Source organism: Dendrobates tinctorius, unplaced genomic scaffold, assembly GCF_039654945.1.
Source record: "Dendrobates tinctorius isolate UK_male_01 unplaced genomic scaffold, ASM3965494v1 ptg000050l, whole genome shotgun sequence".
In the NCBI taxonomy this organism is placed as follows: Eukaryota; Metazoa; Chordata; class Amphibia; order Anura; family Dendrobatidae; genus Dendrobates; species Dendrobates tinctorius.
Window position 1 is genome coordinate 3754031 of NW_027361718.1, and position 16518 is coordinate 3770548.

Sequence of the window (16518 nt, forward strand, 5' to 3'; positions counted from 1 at the left end):
GTGCAACAGGGTCCCCAGGGACAGCCATCGTTGAGCGGGGGCGCCACAACGTTCCCCCTAGGGTGCCAACCTCTGCGGCTAGGAAGGTGACAACAGGAGATATTAATAGGGACTCCTAGGTTATTCCCCACAATTTATGTGTTTTGGATTTTTTGGACACTTTTTTTGTTTAGTCTTTTTGTGTTCATTTGTGGTGTGACCCTCGTTGGTTTTTTATTAATAAAGTAGTATTTTTAGGGTATATTATATGATTTATTATTTCAGTGTACGCAGTAGACCTGCAGAGCAGTACACCACATGAAGTGCTGACAGAAAGTAGTATAGTTCATGTAGTACTGACAGAGAGCAGGGCAGTATATGCAGTAGACTTGAAGAGCAGTACACCACATGAAGTACTGACAGAAAGTAGTATAGTACATGTAGCACTGACAAAGCAGGGCAGTATACGCTGTAGACATGCAGAGCAGTACTCCACATGAAGTACTGACAAAGTAGTATAGTACATGTAGTACTGACAGAGCAGGGCAGTATATGCAGTAGACATGCAGAGCAGTACTCCACATGAAGCACTGACAGAAAGTAGTATTGTACAGGTAGTACTCACAGAGCAGGGCAGTAAATGCAGTAGACATGCAGAGCAGTACACCACATGAAGTACACAGTACATAGTAACATAGTAATTAAGGTTGAAGGGAGACTAAGTCCATCTAGTTCAACCCATATCCTATCCTAACTTGCCCTAACATGTAGTATAGGTAGAAAGCAATAAAGTATACCTTGTACAGTACATGTAATATAAGTAGTGGTAGTAGCAGCAGCAATATTGTGATCTTATAAATCCCCTTTACTCACGTCTTACCTGCTGGTACACACAATCACACAATGGTTTCCAAAAAGTCTACAGACGTTAACACAAAGATAGATAAACGCAGGCACTTCTCTGCTTTTGGTAGAATCGATGGAGGACCACTGCCCTATATGTAAAGGATGACAAGCCCAGGCTCGGACTGGCCCACCGAGGTACCGTTGGATCCCTCGGTGGGCCCCGCCCCCGAATGTCACTGTCACTCACTGGTCGCTCGTACCCAGGGGCAGGGCCGGCGTCAGCACCCGGGCAAATGCCGGGGCCCTGGCGAGATGGGAGGGCCCACTCACACTGTCTGGGATACCCGCCGGCCGCCGCCACGCCCCCCATGTACTGACCCCATCCTGCGCCCTCCGCGAGGGACCCACGCAGTGACGCAGCCCCTTACAGCCAGCAATGATCATCGCTTCCTTCGGCTGTAATCTTGTATGCGGTGTCAGCACAGGACCTGTGATGAGGTCACAGGAGGGGAGGAGTCAGGGGTCACATGATCAGGGCGGCTGCAGGACTCTGCTGTGCTGGTCGCTTTTCATTATGGTGCTGGTCTGGATGGATGAGGTAACGTTTATGTGTGGGACAGTGGGGTCAGGGAGGGGTTTAGCAAGGTGGATGTAGCAGAGCCGTGTGTGTACTTGTGTGGGGTCAGGGAGGGGTTTAACAAGGTGGATGTAGCAGAGCCGTGTGTGTTCTTGGGTGGGGTCAGGAGGGGTTTACAAGTTGTACGGAGCAGAGCAGTGTGTGTACGAGGTGTACGGAGCAGAGCCGTGTGTGTACGAGGTGTACGGAGCGAAGCCGTGTGTGTACGAGGTGTACGGAGCAGAGCCGTGTGTGTACGAGGTGTACGGAGCAGAGCCGTGTGTGTACTTGTGTGGGGTTAGGGAGGGGTTTAACAAGGTGGATGTAGCAGAGCCGTGTGTGTACTTGTGTGGGGTCAGGAGGGGTTTAACAAGGTGGATGTAGCAGAGCCGTGTGTGTACTTGTGTGGGGTCAGGGAGGGGGTTTACAAGGTGGATGTAGCAGAGCCGTGTGTGTACTTGTGTGGGGTCAGGGAGGGGTTTACAAGGTGGATGTAGCAGAGCCGTGTGTGTACTTGTGTGGGGTCAGGGAGGGGTTTACAAGGTGGATGTAGCAGAGCCGTGTGTGTACTTGTGTGGGGTCAGGGAGGGGTTTAACAAGGTGGATGTAGCAGAGCCGTGTGTGTTCTTGGGTGGGGTTCAGGAGGGGTTTACAAGTTGTACGGAGCAGAGCCGTGTGTGTACGAGGTGTACGGAGCAGAGCCGTGTGTGTACGAGGTGTACGGAGCGAAGCCGTGTGTGTACGAGGTGTACGGAGCAGAGCCGTGTGTGTACGAGGTGTACGGAGCAGAGCCGTGTGTGTACGAGGTGTACGGAGCAGAGCCGTGTGTGTACGAGGTGTACGGAGCAGAGCCGTGTGTGTACGAGGTGTACGGAGCAGAGCCGTGTGTGTACGAGGTGTACGGAGCAGAGCCGTGTGTGTACGAGGTGTACGGAGCAGAGCCGTGTGTGTACGAGATGTACGGAACGGAGCCCTGTGTGTACGGAGCTGAGCCGTGTGTTTATGGAGCGGAGCAGAGCCGGGGGTGTACGGAGTGAAGCTGCGTGTGTACAAGGTGTACGGAGCGGAGCCGTGTGTGTACGAGGCATACAAAGCGGAGCCGTGCGTGTACGAGGTGTATGGTGGGGAGCATTTATACCTCCCGAGTCCCAACTGTCCCGGATCCAGCGAGACAGTCCCGATTTTGAGAGAGAGACTGCCCCAGCCGGGAGCATACTTTCCCCGCGGGACACAGGAGTACACAGCAGAGCCCCAAGGAGCAATTTAAAACTTGCACGTAACGTTCTACCGGAAGTGACGTGCTGGAAGCTGACCAGAAATTAGGTCATTTCAGTAGGAGATTGTGACGGAACCATGGAGGCACTTCAGGGAATGCTTCAGATCCATCACCGTGTCCTCTTCTGACAGCGGACAGCGAGATCGCCTTGGAATCGGGGATGTCGGCCATGTGAGCGGATCATGATATGTCCTGCACCAGGAGGCTCAGGTGGGCACTACAATGGGAGCTGGGCTGCTATGGTATCTTTATAGAATTTTTCTTTCTCTGTTCTTTCTCGCTAATCTTTTTTTTCTCTCTCTGTTCTTTCGCTCTCTGTCTCTGTTCTTTCTCTCTGTCTGTTCTCTCTTTCCCCTCTTCCTCTCTGTTCTTTCCCCTCCTTTTTCTCTCTCCCTCTCTGTTCTTTATTTCCTTCTTCTTTCCTTCTTTCTCTACTAATCAGTAGCCTCCATCACATGAACGTGTTTTGCCACAGAGCGAGTGTCCGTGTGGATCACATGCATGTCCGTGTGATCCACACAGAGAGAAGTCCGTTTTTGGCCGTCACCACGGATGTCACACGGCATGAGTTGTGGTATGTGTTAAGGGGGGGCCAACTGAGACTTTTTTGCCCGGGGCCCTCAAAAACCTGGAGCCGACCCTGCCCAGGGGTGGGATTCAGCGGGTTCTCCCCGGTTCGGTGGAACCGGTTGTTAAAAAAGCAGCCAGTTCCCCGAACTGGGGAGATTCACAGCCGCGATCCGGTACTTTGATGTTCCTGCACAGTGCAGCCGGCAAGGAGCAGGAGCAGAGGAGGACTCTTGCTCTGCTTCCTAGTCCCGCCCGCCGCGCCGGATACCGCGCATTGATACGTCGGGTCGTTCTCTGCTCTGTCTCTGACTACTGGACAGAGCACAGCACACCCCGGAGGCCCCCGCCCCGCGCACTGATTCCTGCGCGCAGTGCGGCATTGGCGGGTAACTGGAGCTCGCTGGAGGAGTCACCGCCACTGCCCAGACTTGTCAAGTCAATGTGAGCTGAGCCCAGGCAGCGTGACGGACCGGTGATTTGCGCACACCCGGAGGCCGGAGGAGCAGGACGGGCGGTGCGGGGCCTGGCCATCCAGGAGGCCTCAACCGCGGCCGCGGGATTACAGTGACAGTCTTCTTCAGAGTCAGACGCGTCGCAGCCTGTCGCTGTGTATCTGGTACACAGGCCAACGCCGGGTCAGTGAGTTACTGTCTGTATGTGCTGCGTATTGGGGACCTGTGCTGCCTACTAGGGACCTGTGCCTGCCTATTGGGGACCTGTGCTGCCTACTAGGGACCTGTGCCTGCCTACTGGGGACCTGTGCTGCCTATTGGGGACCTGTGCTGCCTATTGGGGACCTGTGCTGCCTATTGGGGACCTGTGCTGCCTATTGGGGACCTGTGCTGTCTATTGGGGACCTGTGCTGCCTATTGGGGACCTGTGCTGCCTATTGGGGACCTGTGCTGCCTATTGGGGACCTGTGCTGCCTAATGGGGACCTGTGCTGCCTAATGGGGACCTGTGCTACCTATTGGGGACCTGTGCTACCTATTGGGGACCTGTGCTGCCTTTTGGGAACCTGTGCTGCCTATTGGGAACCTGTGCTGCCTATAGGGACCTGTGCTGCCTATTGGGGACCTGTGCTGCCTATTGGGGACCTGTGCTGCCTATTGGGGACCTGTGCTGCCTATTGGGGACCTGTGCTGCCTATTGGGGACCTGTGCTGCCTATTGGGGACCTGTGCTGCCTATTGGGGACCTGTGCTGCCTATTGGGGACCTGTGCTGCCTATTGGGGACCTGTGCTGCCTAATGGGGACCTGTGCTGCCTAATGGGGACCTGTGCTGCCTAATGGGGACCTGTGCTGCCTAATGGGGACCTGTGCTGCCTAATGGGGACCTGTGCTGCCTAATGGGGACCTGTGCTGCCTAATGGGGACCTGTGCTGCCTAATGGGGACCTGTGCTGCCTAATGGGGACCAGTGCTGCCTAATGGGGACCAGTGCTGCCTAATGGGGACCTGTGCTCCCTATTGGGGATGTGTGCTACCTATTGGGGACCTGTGCTGCCTATTGGGAACCTGTGCTGCCTATAGGGACCAATGCTGCCTATTGGGGACCTGTGCTGCCTATTGGGGACGTGTGCTACCTATTGGGGACCTGTGCTACCTTTTGGGGACCTGTGCTGCCTATTGGGGAGTTGTGCTGCCTATTGGGAACCTGTGCTGCCTATAGGGACCAATGCTGCCTATTGGGGACCTGTGCTGCCTATTGGGGCAGCTAATCGCACGGGTACCAGGAGGCTTTCGCTGCTAAGACCGGCAGGCAGCAACGCTGCCTGGCTGGTCCGGGCGAATTTTAGCCCCCCCTGCAGATACGAACGCTTCGATTGGCTGGGCTGTGTAGCATCTACCATGGAACTCTTGTTGGGACAAAGTGATTACTATACCCCCTACGTCAATCCTTGGGGGTGTAGATTCCAAAATGGGGTCACTTTTTAACTTCAAAGTAACACAGGTCAGATTTGCAAAAAATGGCCTGGGCATTAAGGTGAAAACAGGCCTGCGGCCCTAAAGGATTAAATGAATCGTAGTGCGGAAAGATCTGCAGCATATGAACAACGGTGCAGCTTTTAGTAGAATTAGGATGCTGAAATGATGCAGATTTGGCGTGGGATATACGGCAAAAGAACCCATGGTGTAATTCTGCGGTCTCAAAGCCTAAATGTTGAGTTGTACATTACTGTAGGTGGGCCCCTAAAATTAATTCCCTTGGTGGGCCCTAGACACCCCAGTCCGACCCTGGACAAGCCTGTTGTATGAAGACCCCTTCATGCAAAATAGTCACAAAATGTCAGCTGAATGTGTAGTATACGATGAAAATCTCACATTGTTTGCGGCGTATAATACAATGTGATCCTCGTGTTTACATCCCCGTACGCCGCCTGCTCTCAATATCAAGCCTATATGAACATATATTCTGATTACTGCCATATGTTGGACGCAGACTTCTGACTATCGCTTTGATGGAGAAGAATAAGATCTAGAATTAAGGAAACCCTCATGGTTTCATATAAATATTTGATTGAATGGTAGCAGGCGGGTTATACGAACCAGAGAGATCAAAAGAAAGAATTCAGTGGACATGTTTCCCACAAATACCAGTGGTCTCGGAGGCGCAATCTCCTTGCTACAAACTGACTTCATTATTTTGGACAGTGCTATGCCAAACCACCATCTGCAAACATGTCAGAGATGGAATTGGGAAAAGAAAAGTTCTACAGTAATTGGACATTTTCCAGAATTTATTTTGAAAATGATATACATCTTTATCCTCATATTCTGTTGTTACAGCCGCCATGTTTGGCGCACATGTGCTTTTAGAGTAGATTTAAAAAAGAAAATGCTGCATGTAAGTATACAGCTTATACAAAGACTCTCTCACAAGCACCACCTTGTCTGAAGGTTTGAAGGCTATGCTCCATGGGATAAAATTATGTTCTGTACTGATGAGGGACAAACACCCCGAAACAGGAGTTTCTGACTTGGCAGTTATCCGTAGCCATGCACTGATGAGGGACAAACACCCCAAAACAGGAGTTTCTGACTTGACAATTATCCATAGCCACAGTTTTTTCCCCCACTGAGCATTGCCTATAAGAACCTGGAGTCAGCTGATCTCTTTAAAGCGCACCTCCGTTTTCACAAACATATGATTATAGGGCAAGACTGAGGTATAAATCGTATTTCTGGATCACTGGGGGCGCAAGCGTCATCAGATTGTACCGCATGCGGACTGTGGTTAAGAGCAACAACACTGGTTAGATTTATGCAGCCACAGCACGGACTTCGGGCAGTCAGCACTGCAGGTTATCGGCCAAAAAAAACGCTAATAGAGTAGGTCAACCTGGATATACTATACGGCGTGTTATTTTAACCCTTTTGCTGGTGACACTTTCTTTTTTACTCTGTGGTCATATACACATAAAAACCTAAAATATACAACTACCGTATATACTCGAGTATAAGCCGACCCCCCTAATTTTGCCACAAAAACCTGGGAAAACTTATTGACTCGAGTATAAGCTTAGGGTGGGAAATGCTCCATAGATTATTCCCCCATATGCTCCCCCCATAAGAAGCTCCATAGACTATTCCCCCATATGCTGCCCCCATAAAAAGCTCCATAGATTATTCCCCCATATGCTGCCCCCATAAGATGCTTAATAGATTATGCCCCCATGTGCTGCCGCTGTTGCATGTAAAAATAAAAAAAAAAGACATACTCACCACTCCGTCACTGGGTGTCAGGTGCCAGTATCACTGCTGGCACCTGAGATACTCACGTGTCCTGCGTCCATGGCTGCTCACCGCTATCTGCCACGTCATCGGTCAGTGACGTTCAGACTGCAGGGGGCGCAGCACACACTAACCACGTCACCGCGCCCTCTGCTGTCTGAAGTCACTGACAGATGACAGACAGCAGCAAGCAGCCATGGACGCAGGACAGGTGAGTATCGCTATACTTACCCGTCCTGACGCTGTCTCTTGAGCCCCCAGCTTCTCCGCGCTCTCTCTTCCTGCCTTCAGCGGTCATGTGATACCGCTCATTAAAACTCATGAATATGCGCATATTCATGAGTTTTAATGAGCTGTACCACGTGACCGCTGAAGGCAGGAAGAGAGAGCACGGAGAAGCTGGGGGCTCAAGAGACAGCGTCAGGACGGGTAAGTATGACCTGACACCCCCGCCCCCCTCCCACTCCGACCCCCTGGTGTATATGACTCGAATATAAGCCGAGAGGGGGACTTTCAGCCCAAAAAAATGGGCTGAAACTCTCGGCTTATATTCAAGTATATACGGTAATAGACGCACAAATTGATCATTTCTAAAAGAAAAGCCCTGGCACATTGTGAAAATACCACACGGTACAATATAATCATAGTTACCTCCATGCAACATAATAATGATTTGTATAAAAAAAAAAAATGCATAAAAATTGGATTAGACTTTTGACTACAGAGCCGGAGGTGGACACAACCTGTCGATTTTGGTAGCGCAGATCTCATATATGCTACATATGCCAACATATAGCTTCACACATACACCAGGATAGATGTGTGACAGGACATGGGGGTAATTAGATGTCTCCTAATCTTTTTAACCTTTCAGTTAAAAAAAAATATAGGTTCTATACAGGGCTGTGGAGTCAAGAGTCGGAGTCATGGAAATTGAGGAGTCAGAGGTTTGGCTTACCGACGCCACAGCTCTGGTTCTATATCCACCATGTTTCGAGGCTGTGTAGGGGTAGAGACGACCGTAAAACGCTGTGATTAGACCCCCAGCGTTCATGCATTTATAACCATCCGATCAATGTACTTAGAGGGGAACCCCTTTAAATTTGCTATTGAAAGGTTGATATTGTGCTTTGATGCAGCACAAGAACACAGCAGTCCTAGCATACAGTCCGCTAATAAACAAAGCAGAAAATGGCCGGGGATTCTTACCTGTGGTGTCCAGGAAATGGAAAATGCTACTGGCAGATCTACACAACAGTCTGGAGCTTTGTATGGGTACTACAACAGGAAAAAACAAAAAATAAGAATGTCAAGAATCAACAATTTAACAGAACATATATTATAAGGCTACACGGCGCCCCTAAAATCACAACTAATGACAGTGCCTGTGGTCCCCTTGAAAATCGGCAGGTTTGGATTTTTTGATACGGTCAGGTCATAGTCACAATGGGACCACGATCACTGCGATTTAGCGGTAGAACATTGAAAAGCGATGTCATGTGTCTAAATTCAAAATGGAAGACACCTTTAACACTAGAACTACCGCATGTTTCATAATACCTATAACTACCATTAGGGGTCATTTTGACCCCCATTCAAAAGTACTGACTCTGGAGTAAAAATAACTTTTTGTTGCCAACAAATTAAAGAACATTTATTTTAACTTAGTAGGAGCAGTGTTAAGATCAAGTACAGCATGCATTTTCCTTTTACATGGTCATAGCATGCGGTGTCCAACAGTTAACACAAACAGTACTTTCTTCCACTTTCACAGTGCATTTTCCACAAACTGGCTTGTTACAGCTTGCGCAAGGTTTAGTTGTTTTGTTTTCGTTGCATCTTCCAACTCCACATTTTCGACGCTTGCGGATTTCTTGTCCTTTTGTTTGTGTTTCAGACATTGCGGATGATGGGCCACTTCTTCTGACTCATTTTCAGATAAATTCTGAAGACATTTCAAAATGTCATCACTTGTCAGACCCCTCTGCTTACTCATGCTTCAAATATACGTCGCAAAAAGGGACTTGTAAGATCGCAGAAGTAATAAAACGACACTGTACAAACATGCAGAGTTGTAGCTTCAACTGTAATGTTTGCTACTGAAGTGCAGACAGAAATCGTTACAAGAGACATGGATCAAACACGTTCAGACAAGTTTAGACAAAACAAAATGCTGAATCATCCCTGATATGCAAAGATACAATTACACTCTACAACTAGGGAGAAGCACTGTGATTTTCTGTACTCTGTAATATTAGGTGACTTGCCTACTACTATTTTATGTATGGGGTCAAATTGACCCCTTCAGTACTTATAGGTATGACTTGTAAAATCCGGGCCCCTGAAAAAGTTACAATTCATTTTTGTGTCCTAAAATATACACTACCATGAATAAATAAAAGTCACAAAATGTCAGAACTCATTTGTTAAAATTTTAGAAATTATAAGAAAAAGAAATAGCAAAAGGGTCAAAATGACCCCTCCGGTAGTTCTAGTGTTAAAAATGGAACCGGTCACCAAATTTTGACTACCCTATCGGCGAGCAGCATAATGTAGGCAGGGGCAGAGACCTGGATTCCAGTGATATATCATTTCCTGTGTTGCTTGCTGCAGTTTTGATAAAATCTCCTTTTTCTCTGCTGCAGATCTACCAGTTCTCTATTACGAAGCGCTGTATAACTCAGCCCTCAACACTGATTGGACAGTGTATATAAAAGGCTGTCAAAAGGAAAAAAAAGCTGCCAATCAGAGGTGGGGGTGTGTAGCAGCAGACCAAGTAATCCCCTTGTGATCATTTCCAGCATAAAACGACAATTTTATAAAAACCACGGCAAGCAGCATTGTAAGTGATACATTGCTGGAATCAGGGTTTCTGACCCTACAAAATTCTGCTTTTGGGTTAGGTTGCAAAAACCTCAGGTCAGATTAACTGTGGGGAGAACTTTTTTGGCATAATTTTAATGTAGATATTTGATAGTGTTTAAGTTACCTTTTTTTCGTACAGAACTAAAGCATTCCCTGGTTTATTGATGGCATAATTACTGTAGTGTATGTACATACACAGTTTTCATTTTCACAAGGGTAACAGATGAAAATGGACTCTACAATTTGTTACAAAACTTTCTGTGCAAGTGGCCTCACCACTGTTTGAACATGCAGCAGGCTCGGAAAGGAAGCGGGAGATTCTTTTGGAATGAGTCTATGGGTGTGGTGACCATTTTGGCCATTTTCAAGAAATGAGCAGACAGTGGATATTGCAGTGGGAAAATTGCAAATACGCCATGTACTAGTGGCCATTACAGTTTTTTTATTGCTTCTTACGTTGGTTCTTGATGAACACTTACAGGGTTTCTGTCCATATCCGAGAACAAGACAAAACCCCTGCTGGAACCATTCACGATCAGGAGGCATATACATGCGCTTTGGTCTCCATATGGCCTCTGTTCCGGTAGCGCCTTATCTTTTGAGATGTGCACAATAGTAGTCCGCCAGTACTGTATATTGCCAGCAAAGCAGTCAGAGAGCCCAAAGTGAAAATCGCTTGGTTTCGACATATTCCGAGTTGTTTATTGCAGATGAAGATGACATTTTCAGTGATACCGTGGCCCAATTCATCAGTATTCTAGTGCAAAAAGCTTTGAAAAGTTGCGTAATTTAAAGCAACTCGAGGCGGTGTTAAAATGTTGGTGTCCTCGCGCCATTTTCACCCAGCTCCAACAAAGAAGGCAAATTTATGACTGGTGGCACTCACTACGCCAGAATTCTTACTCTAGCAGGTACCGAGCAGGATTTGGGGCGAGGCTCACAGAGGTGTACGCCAATCGTAGTAGTATCCGATTCTGGCAAATCTCATCCAGACTGGTGTGAACGTCGCTGATCTAGATTAATCAGACCCCGCGTCTCTTAACATAAGATTTTGTGATTGCTGTATATTCAATTTTTTTGCATGGTGGAATGATGAAAACACAGAATTTTTGCAATTTTTTTTTTTTACTGTCATCATACAGATAATACAAAAACATGACAGTTTTATTGCTCAGGTTACTTTAGATGCGATGATCCCAATTATATGCACTTTTTATTGGTTATTATTTTTTATTTTGACATGAAAGCTACAAATACAATGTCAAAACCTTTTTTTCTGTGATTTGTCCGGGCTTTTTCGGGCCAATTTTATTCAACTATTTTTTTTTTAAATACTAAGCCTTTGATTGCTGGTCTATCAGTCAGTATTGGTGTTTCAGTCTCACAATGACATATGGCCTGCTAGAAACTACTTCTAGCAGGGCACTAAGAGGCCACTGTAGCCGGCAGATCTGCCGGCCATGGGCTGCCATAGCTAACACTGCCCCCCAGTGATCACGTCGCAGGAGGAAGAGGCGATGGTTGAGAAGGGGGTAAAGCCCTCTCTGATTAAGTGGTTGCTATTGATCCCAATATCGAGAAGATTAAAAAGCCAGGATCGGTGCGCCCACTGACCTTGGCTGTCGGTTACGCAGAGCTCCCTGATCGGGTGTGGACTACTCCTGCGCGCAAATGATCACAATGACGTAACTATACATCAGGTTGTGGGAACTCCATACCAACCATAACATACATGTACGTCAAATGTTAGGAGTGGGCATGAGACAAAGTTGGTGTATTTCTACCAACTCCACCCAAAACTCGCTGTCACTCCGCAGCTCTGCTATAAATCACTCAGATCAGAGAACATGCCTAATTAGTTATTTCTGCCTTGCTTATGGTTAGGCCTCCTAAGGAGAAAAAGCGTCGACCAAGGTTTGCTGTAAAGTTGTGTCATTGTGGTAACTTCCATGTTTTACTTTAGGGAATAGTTTTGTTTTACCATATCTGCAAATTGAGAATCTGGTTTGGCTTTTATCCCAAGTAATATTGCAAGGCTCGTTAAAGAATTGATATTGACTTTTAAGATCGCTGCTTCTAATTTGTGGCCCTAAAGTTCTAGTCCTCTTCCTCCCTGAAGAGACAATTTACATATTTAGTTTCCCGGAGAAGCATGCACGGCTTATAAGTCTCCTCACTCTGACATGCTAGGCTTGGTTTGTCACTCTCCACAAGGAGAAACGTTACCCCATAGACCCCAGTCCAAAGCCGCTTACTTAGCCGAATCAGATCTCATACTTTGCACTGACGTATAGGATCGCTGCTTCCAATAGGTGGCGCTGGAGTTCTAGTCCCAAAGAATAAACACTGGCGTTACTTATGAGCCGCCATAGTTCTCTGATGTATCCACAAGTCGCAGGTGACTGTTTTACCACAGTACACAAATCATTAACATTTCATTGCATCACTTTGCATTTAATTAAAACCAATCTATTGAGTAGAATTAATAAAGCTATATTAATTACAAGTCCTTAACACTTATCAATAACTTTAATGGGATGAGATAATTAACAATAAACTTCCCAGAGCCAATTAATTACGGTACTTTAATTGGTACCTAAAAATATACTAGAGTACCTAAGGAATTAATTACATAATAACAGAAAAACTATATTACCTATAAGTGTATATAATAAAAAAATAACCACATTGATTAATGGAAGTCACTAATGACTGGAAACAAGCGGCAATGCTATACTTTACAATTACTATAAAGCAATAACTATTAGTCCGTTAATAACCTAACACATCATAAGATGTACAATAACGCGACGGACTGATCAAACGTACAACTTTAATAACTTGATAAATTAAAACAACTATATCTGTCTTCAGGTATCTCCTTCACTTAGAGGCGTTTTCCACAAAGCAAATTTTAATAGATCTTGGAATATCAATTCTGATTCTTTCTGTAAGGCCGGGATCACACATGCGAGACACTCGGACGAGTCTCGCATCTTAATACCCGGCACTGCCGCCGACACTCGGGAGCGGAGCGTGGGACAGAATGTATTTCTATGCAGCCGCACACTCCACTCCCAAGTGCCGGGTAATAAGATGCGAGACTCGCCCAAGTTTCTCACAAGTGTGATCCCGGCCTAAGGGAAAAAAATGTTCCTGGCTGTTTAAAACACTTGTTTTACCTCACAGAATGAATCATCAGTGATCCCCTGCCGCAATGCCTGCATACTTTTTTGCTCCACCCCCACCGTGACTGAACCAGTGCCGATGCCGCCCCGTGACTAAAACCGAACGGTACCGGGGGGGAATAAAGTTAATTTTCTCCCTGCTGTGTAAGGCTACATGCAGGTGTCGAGCAGGTTAGTAATGTTATTAACATGCAGATTAACCCCATTCCTGCTGGTTGTTTTTTTTTTTCACATGACAGGTTCCCTTTAAAGGCACTGGCTAGACTATCTAATGTTATGTGACCCAAATGCTGTGGTATTCCGTAAAAAAACATACTTTAAAAAGACAGAGGACTGAGACCGAACTATAGACGAGTCAGACAGGCGGGTTGCCAGCGGCTTCTCCCCGCCCACTCCCCTGTACTGACCGGTCTTTGCTTATACCCACCATGCAGAGACCTGTCATAGTGGGAAACAAGAAACCACCAGGAACTTGCCTGTCCGACTGGTCTACAGCATGATCTCAGTCCCCGGCGGCCTTTAAAGTGTAATGTTCTCTGAAACACTGGAGCCTTTCAGAGTCAACCATGCCTGGCTGAGATCATACCGCCAGTGCTTGAAGATACATGGTGCTCATGGATTGGGCAGCATGCATCAGCTGACAGGTTCTCATTAAGGGCTGTATCAGCCCAAAACACGTAACGTTTTGTTTAAGGGCCGCCTCAGCCGGTTGTAATAGTGACATCTCATCTGTGGGTTTTGTTCATGGCCCATGTTTTAAAAAGAAAACAAAGATGGAAACCATCTTTATGGCATATTGGGTGCTGGCTTATTTATCTCCTGCTTCTAGGCTTCATCTTTAGGACTGTTGCCGGCTCTCCTCGCCCGTGCACATGAAATGCGTACGTTCTTATCCCTTTCACACCGAACGCCGGATTACGCTCGCACCGTCACAAATATTATTTGCCCCCTGTTCCATTTATCTTCTCCTGGGCGAAGATAAAAGCTGAAAAATTGAACTACTTAGCTTTGTGAGCGTAGGGAAGTCGGAGTGGCTGGAGGCAAGAGAGGGCATTATTGAAAAGTCACAAACAGTTCAGAAAACCTAGGTTTAAATAATGAGGGCCTCGGATTTAATGCGGGCACGTTAGCTTCTTCATTTAATGTACCAGCTGCTTCTTTATACACAAAGTAAGCAGTAAAAACACCGCTCTCTTTATACTGACTCTTCGCGCTGATGGCAATGCTGCCTTCAACAGTAAAAACAAGCAATATTAGATTACGGGAAGGATTAAAAAAAAAAAAGGACGGCATTGTCTATTGCGGGGGAAGGCTGCTCTGTTTCACTAACTTAATGATGTAGGGTAAAATTAGCGAGATACCTTCCGAGGAAGAAGGCACATAGTAATCACCTTTATCGCATTGCTTAACAGACTAGTAAGTGAAACAGTTATTTTGCCAACTGTGAAATGGCTTTAAAAGAAAACAATTCTTCAGACAATTTACTTAATAACTTAAGCTCTCAGAAGTAACAGTAGTCCTTACTAACGACAGTACAAATTCATTACAATATCCACTTATATATGTATGAAAAGAGGCAGAACATTTATGGAGGCTCTTAATGCCTCTGCGAGACCCGTGTAGAAGAGATTAATACTTTCGGCACGGCGATTTTTAATTATTTGGTTTTGAATATATCCACAAATAGAAGACCTGCTTTGTTGGGCTGAAACGGGCAAAACGGATTCCGGTTTATTAAAAAAAAAAAAATGAAAAAAGTATTAATTGGATAGAAAAGTTTTCTTAATATTTGAAGCAGAATTCACTGTTAAAAGAACGAGGTTGGATGTATTCTGCTGGAAACAATAGAATGAGGGGTATTAATGAGAGACAAAAACGAGAATATAGGAGATTTTGGTCCTTTTTATATTAAAGCAACATGTTAAGGGTTAGAAAAGGGATTATCTCCTGGCGAGATGCCGAGCTGCCAATGTCTCTAAATTCAAAGACATAAAATAAGGGGCTGGTACAACCGGTGCTGGTGCAGGCAACATCAGATATAACGAAGGTTGTGCTATTCTCATTGCAATGACTGTCGTCTACACCGGCTCTACCAGATTCTCCTCCCAGATTCTCCTCCCAGATATCTCATGTAAGTAGAAGATTCCTTCATTGCATTGGGCACCCTTGCTCCTTTCAAACCTATATGCCTTATCTCCCTCCACCTGATTTCCATGAAATTCTCATTGATGGGCACCACCTCCAGCAGGTGTGTTGCAGTTGGCAGATTTGTGCTTCCAGCAGGTTATGGCGGTTCTCCACTCAATACCATTGTTTATCTGAAGTAATAACGGCTTTTCACGTTAACAAAGACTTTGTTTTCCATGCAAAGAGAAAAGGTCGCACTCATCGAGATCGAAGTTTCACTGATTTATTGACATATCATGAACATGTCAAGTCGGGGGAGTGACATAAGGAGTGCAAGAAAGGCTACCTGTTGAAGCGCTCGAGCAGCGCGAAACGGCCGTTGTCAGCCTTTCTTGCACTCCTTATGTCACTCCCCCGACTTGACATGTTTATGATATGTCAATAAATCAGTGAAACTTCGATCTCGATGAGTGCGACCTTTTCTCTTTGCATGGATTCCCAGGATTGACTGTTTCCAGGTCTGGCACCCGAGATTCCCAGCTGCTGGGCTTCTGTATGCCGCACATCATTTGAAGTCACACGGTAACAGCGGTTCCGTCCGACTTTTATCTTGAGTTTTTAAAGACTTTGTTTTACCTTCTTCCATCCATCCTCCCTTCGACACCTAAAAGAAAAGTCCCTCCATAATCTGGGCATGGTCTATGTGCTGCACATCTACCTCTGTCCAACTCCTTCCTCCAGGGAATTTGGCTTCCCTCTTCATTCTTCCTGAGGCTCCTGGACAGAGTCTGGCAGCATCTCACTCAACATAGCCCTTATCGCCGAAAAGAAAAAAAAGTGCCAACGTCCAGTGTGATAGCCCCTTATACCTAAGCAGCAATTTCATGGACAACCAGCTGCTTGTGAAAGTATTCACCCCATTAACATTTTTTGTTTTGCTATGTCACAACCTGCAATTTCACAGTTTTTTAGGGTTAGCATCAGTTTATGTAAAGAACATGCCTACAACTGATAACATTTGGTTTTCTTTTTAAATATGAAGCAAATAAATAAGACAAAATAACTGAAAACTTCAGTGTGTATAACTATTTACCCCTAAAGTCAGTACTTTGTAGAGCCTCATTTTGCAGCAATTGCAGTTGCTTTGGATAAGTCTATGAGATTTCCACATCTTGCCACTGGGATTTTTGCCCATTCCTCAAGACAAAACTGCTCCAGCTCCTTCCCGTTAATTGGCTTCCTCTGATGAACAGCAATCTTCAAGTCTGACCACAGATTCTCAATTGGATTAAAGTTTGTTCTTTGACTAGGCCACTCC

The 16518-nt window shown here is 46.1% G+C and overlaps 1 protein-coding gene across 1 annotated transcript in view; it reads right to left on the minus strand.

The window, feature by feature from the left end:
• FANCL (FA complementation group L) overlaps positions 1-16518 on the minus strand; it is a 68336-nt gene that overhangs the window by 34519 nt on the left and 17299 nt on the right. Inside the window, exon 4 of the mRNA XM_073576664.1 lies at positions 8230-8298. Within this exon, the coding sequence (XP_073432765.1) occupies positions 8230-8298 (69 nt within the window). The remainder of the gene's footprint in view (positions 1-8229; positions 8299-16518) is intronic.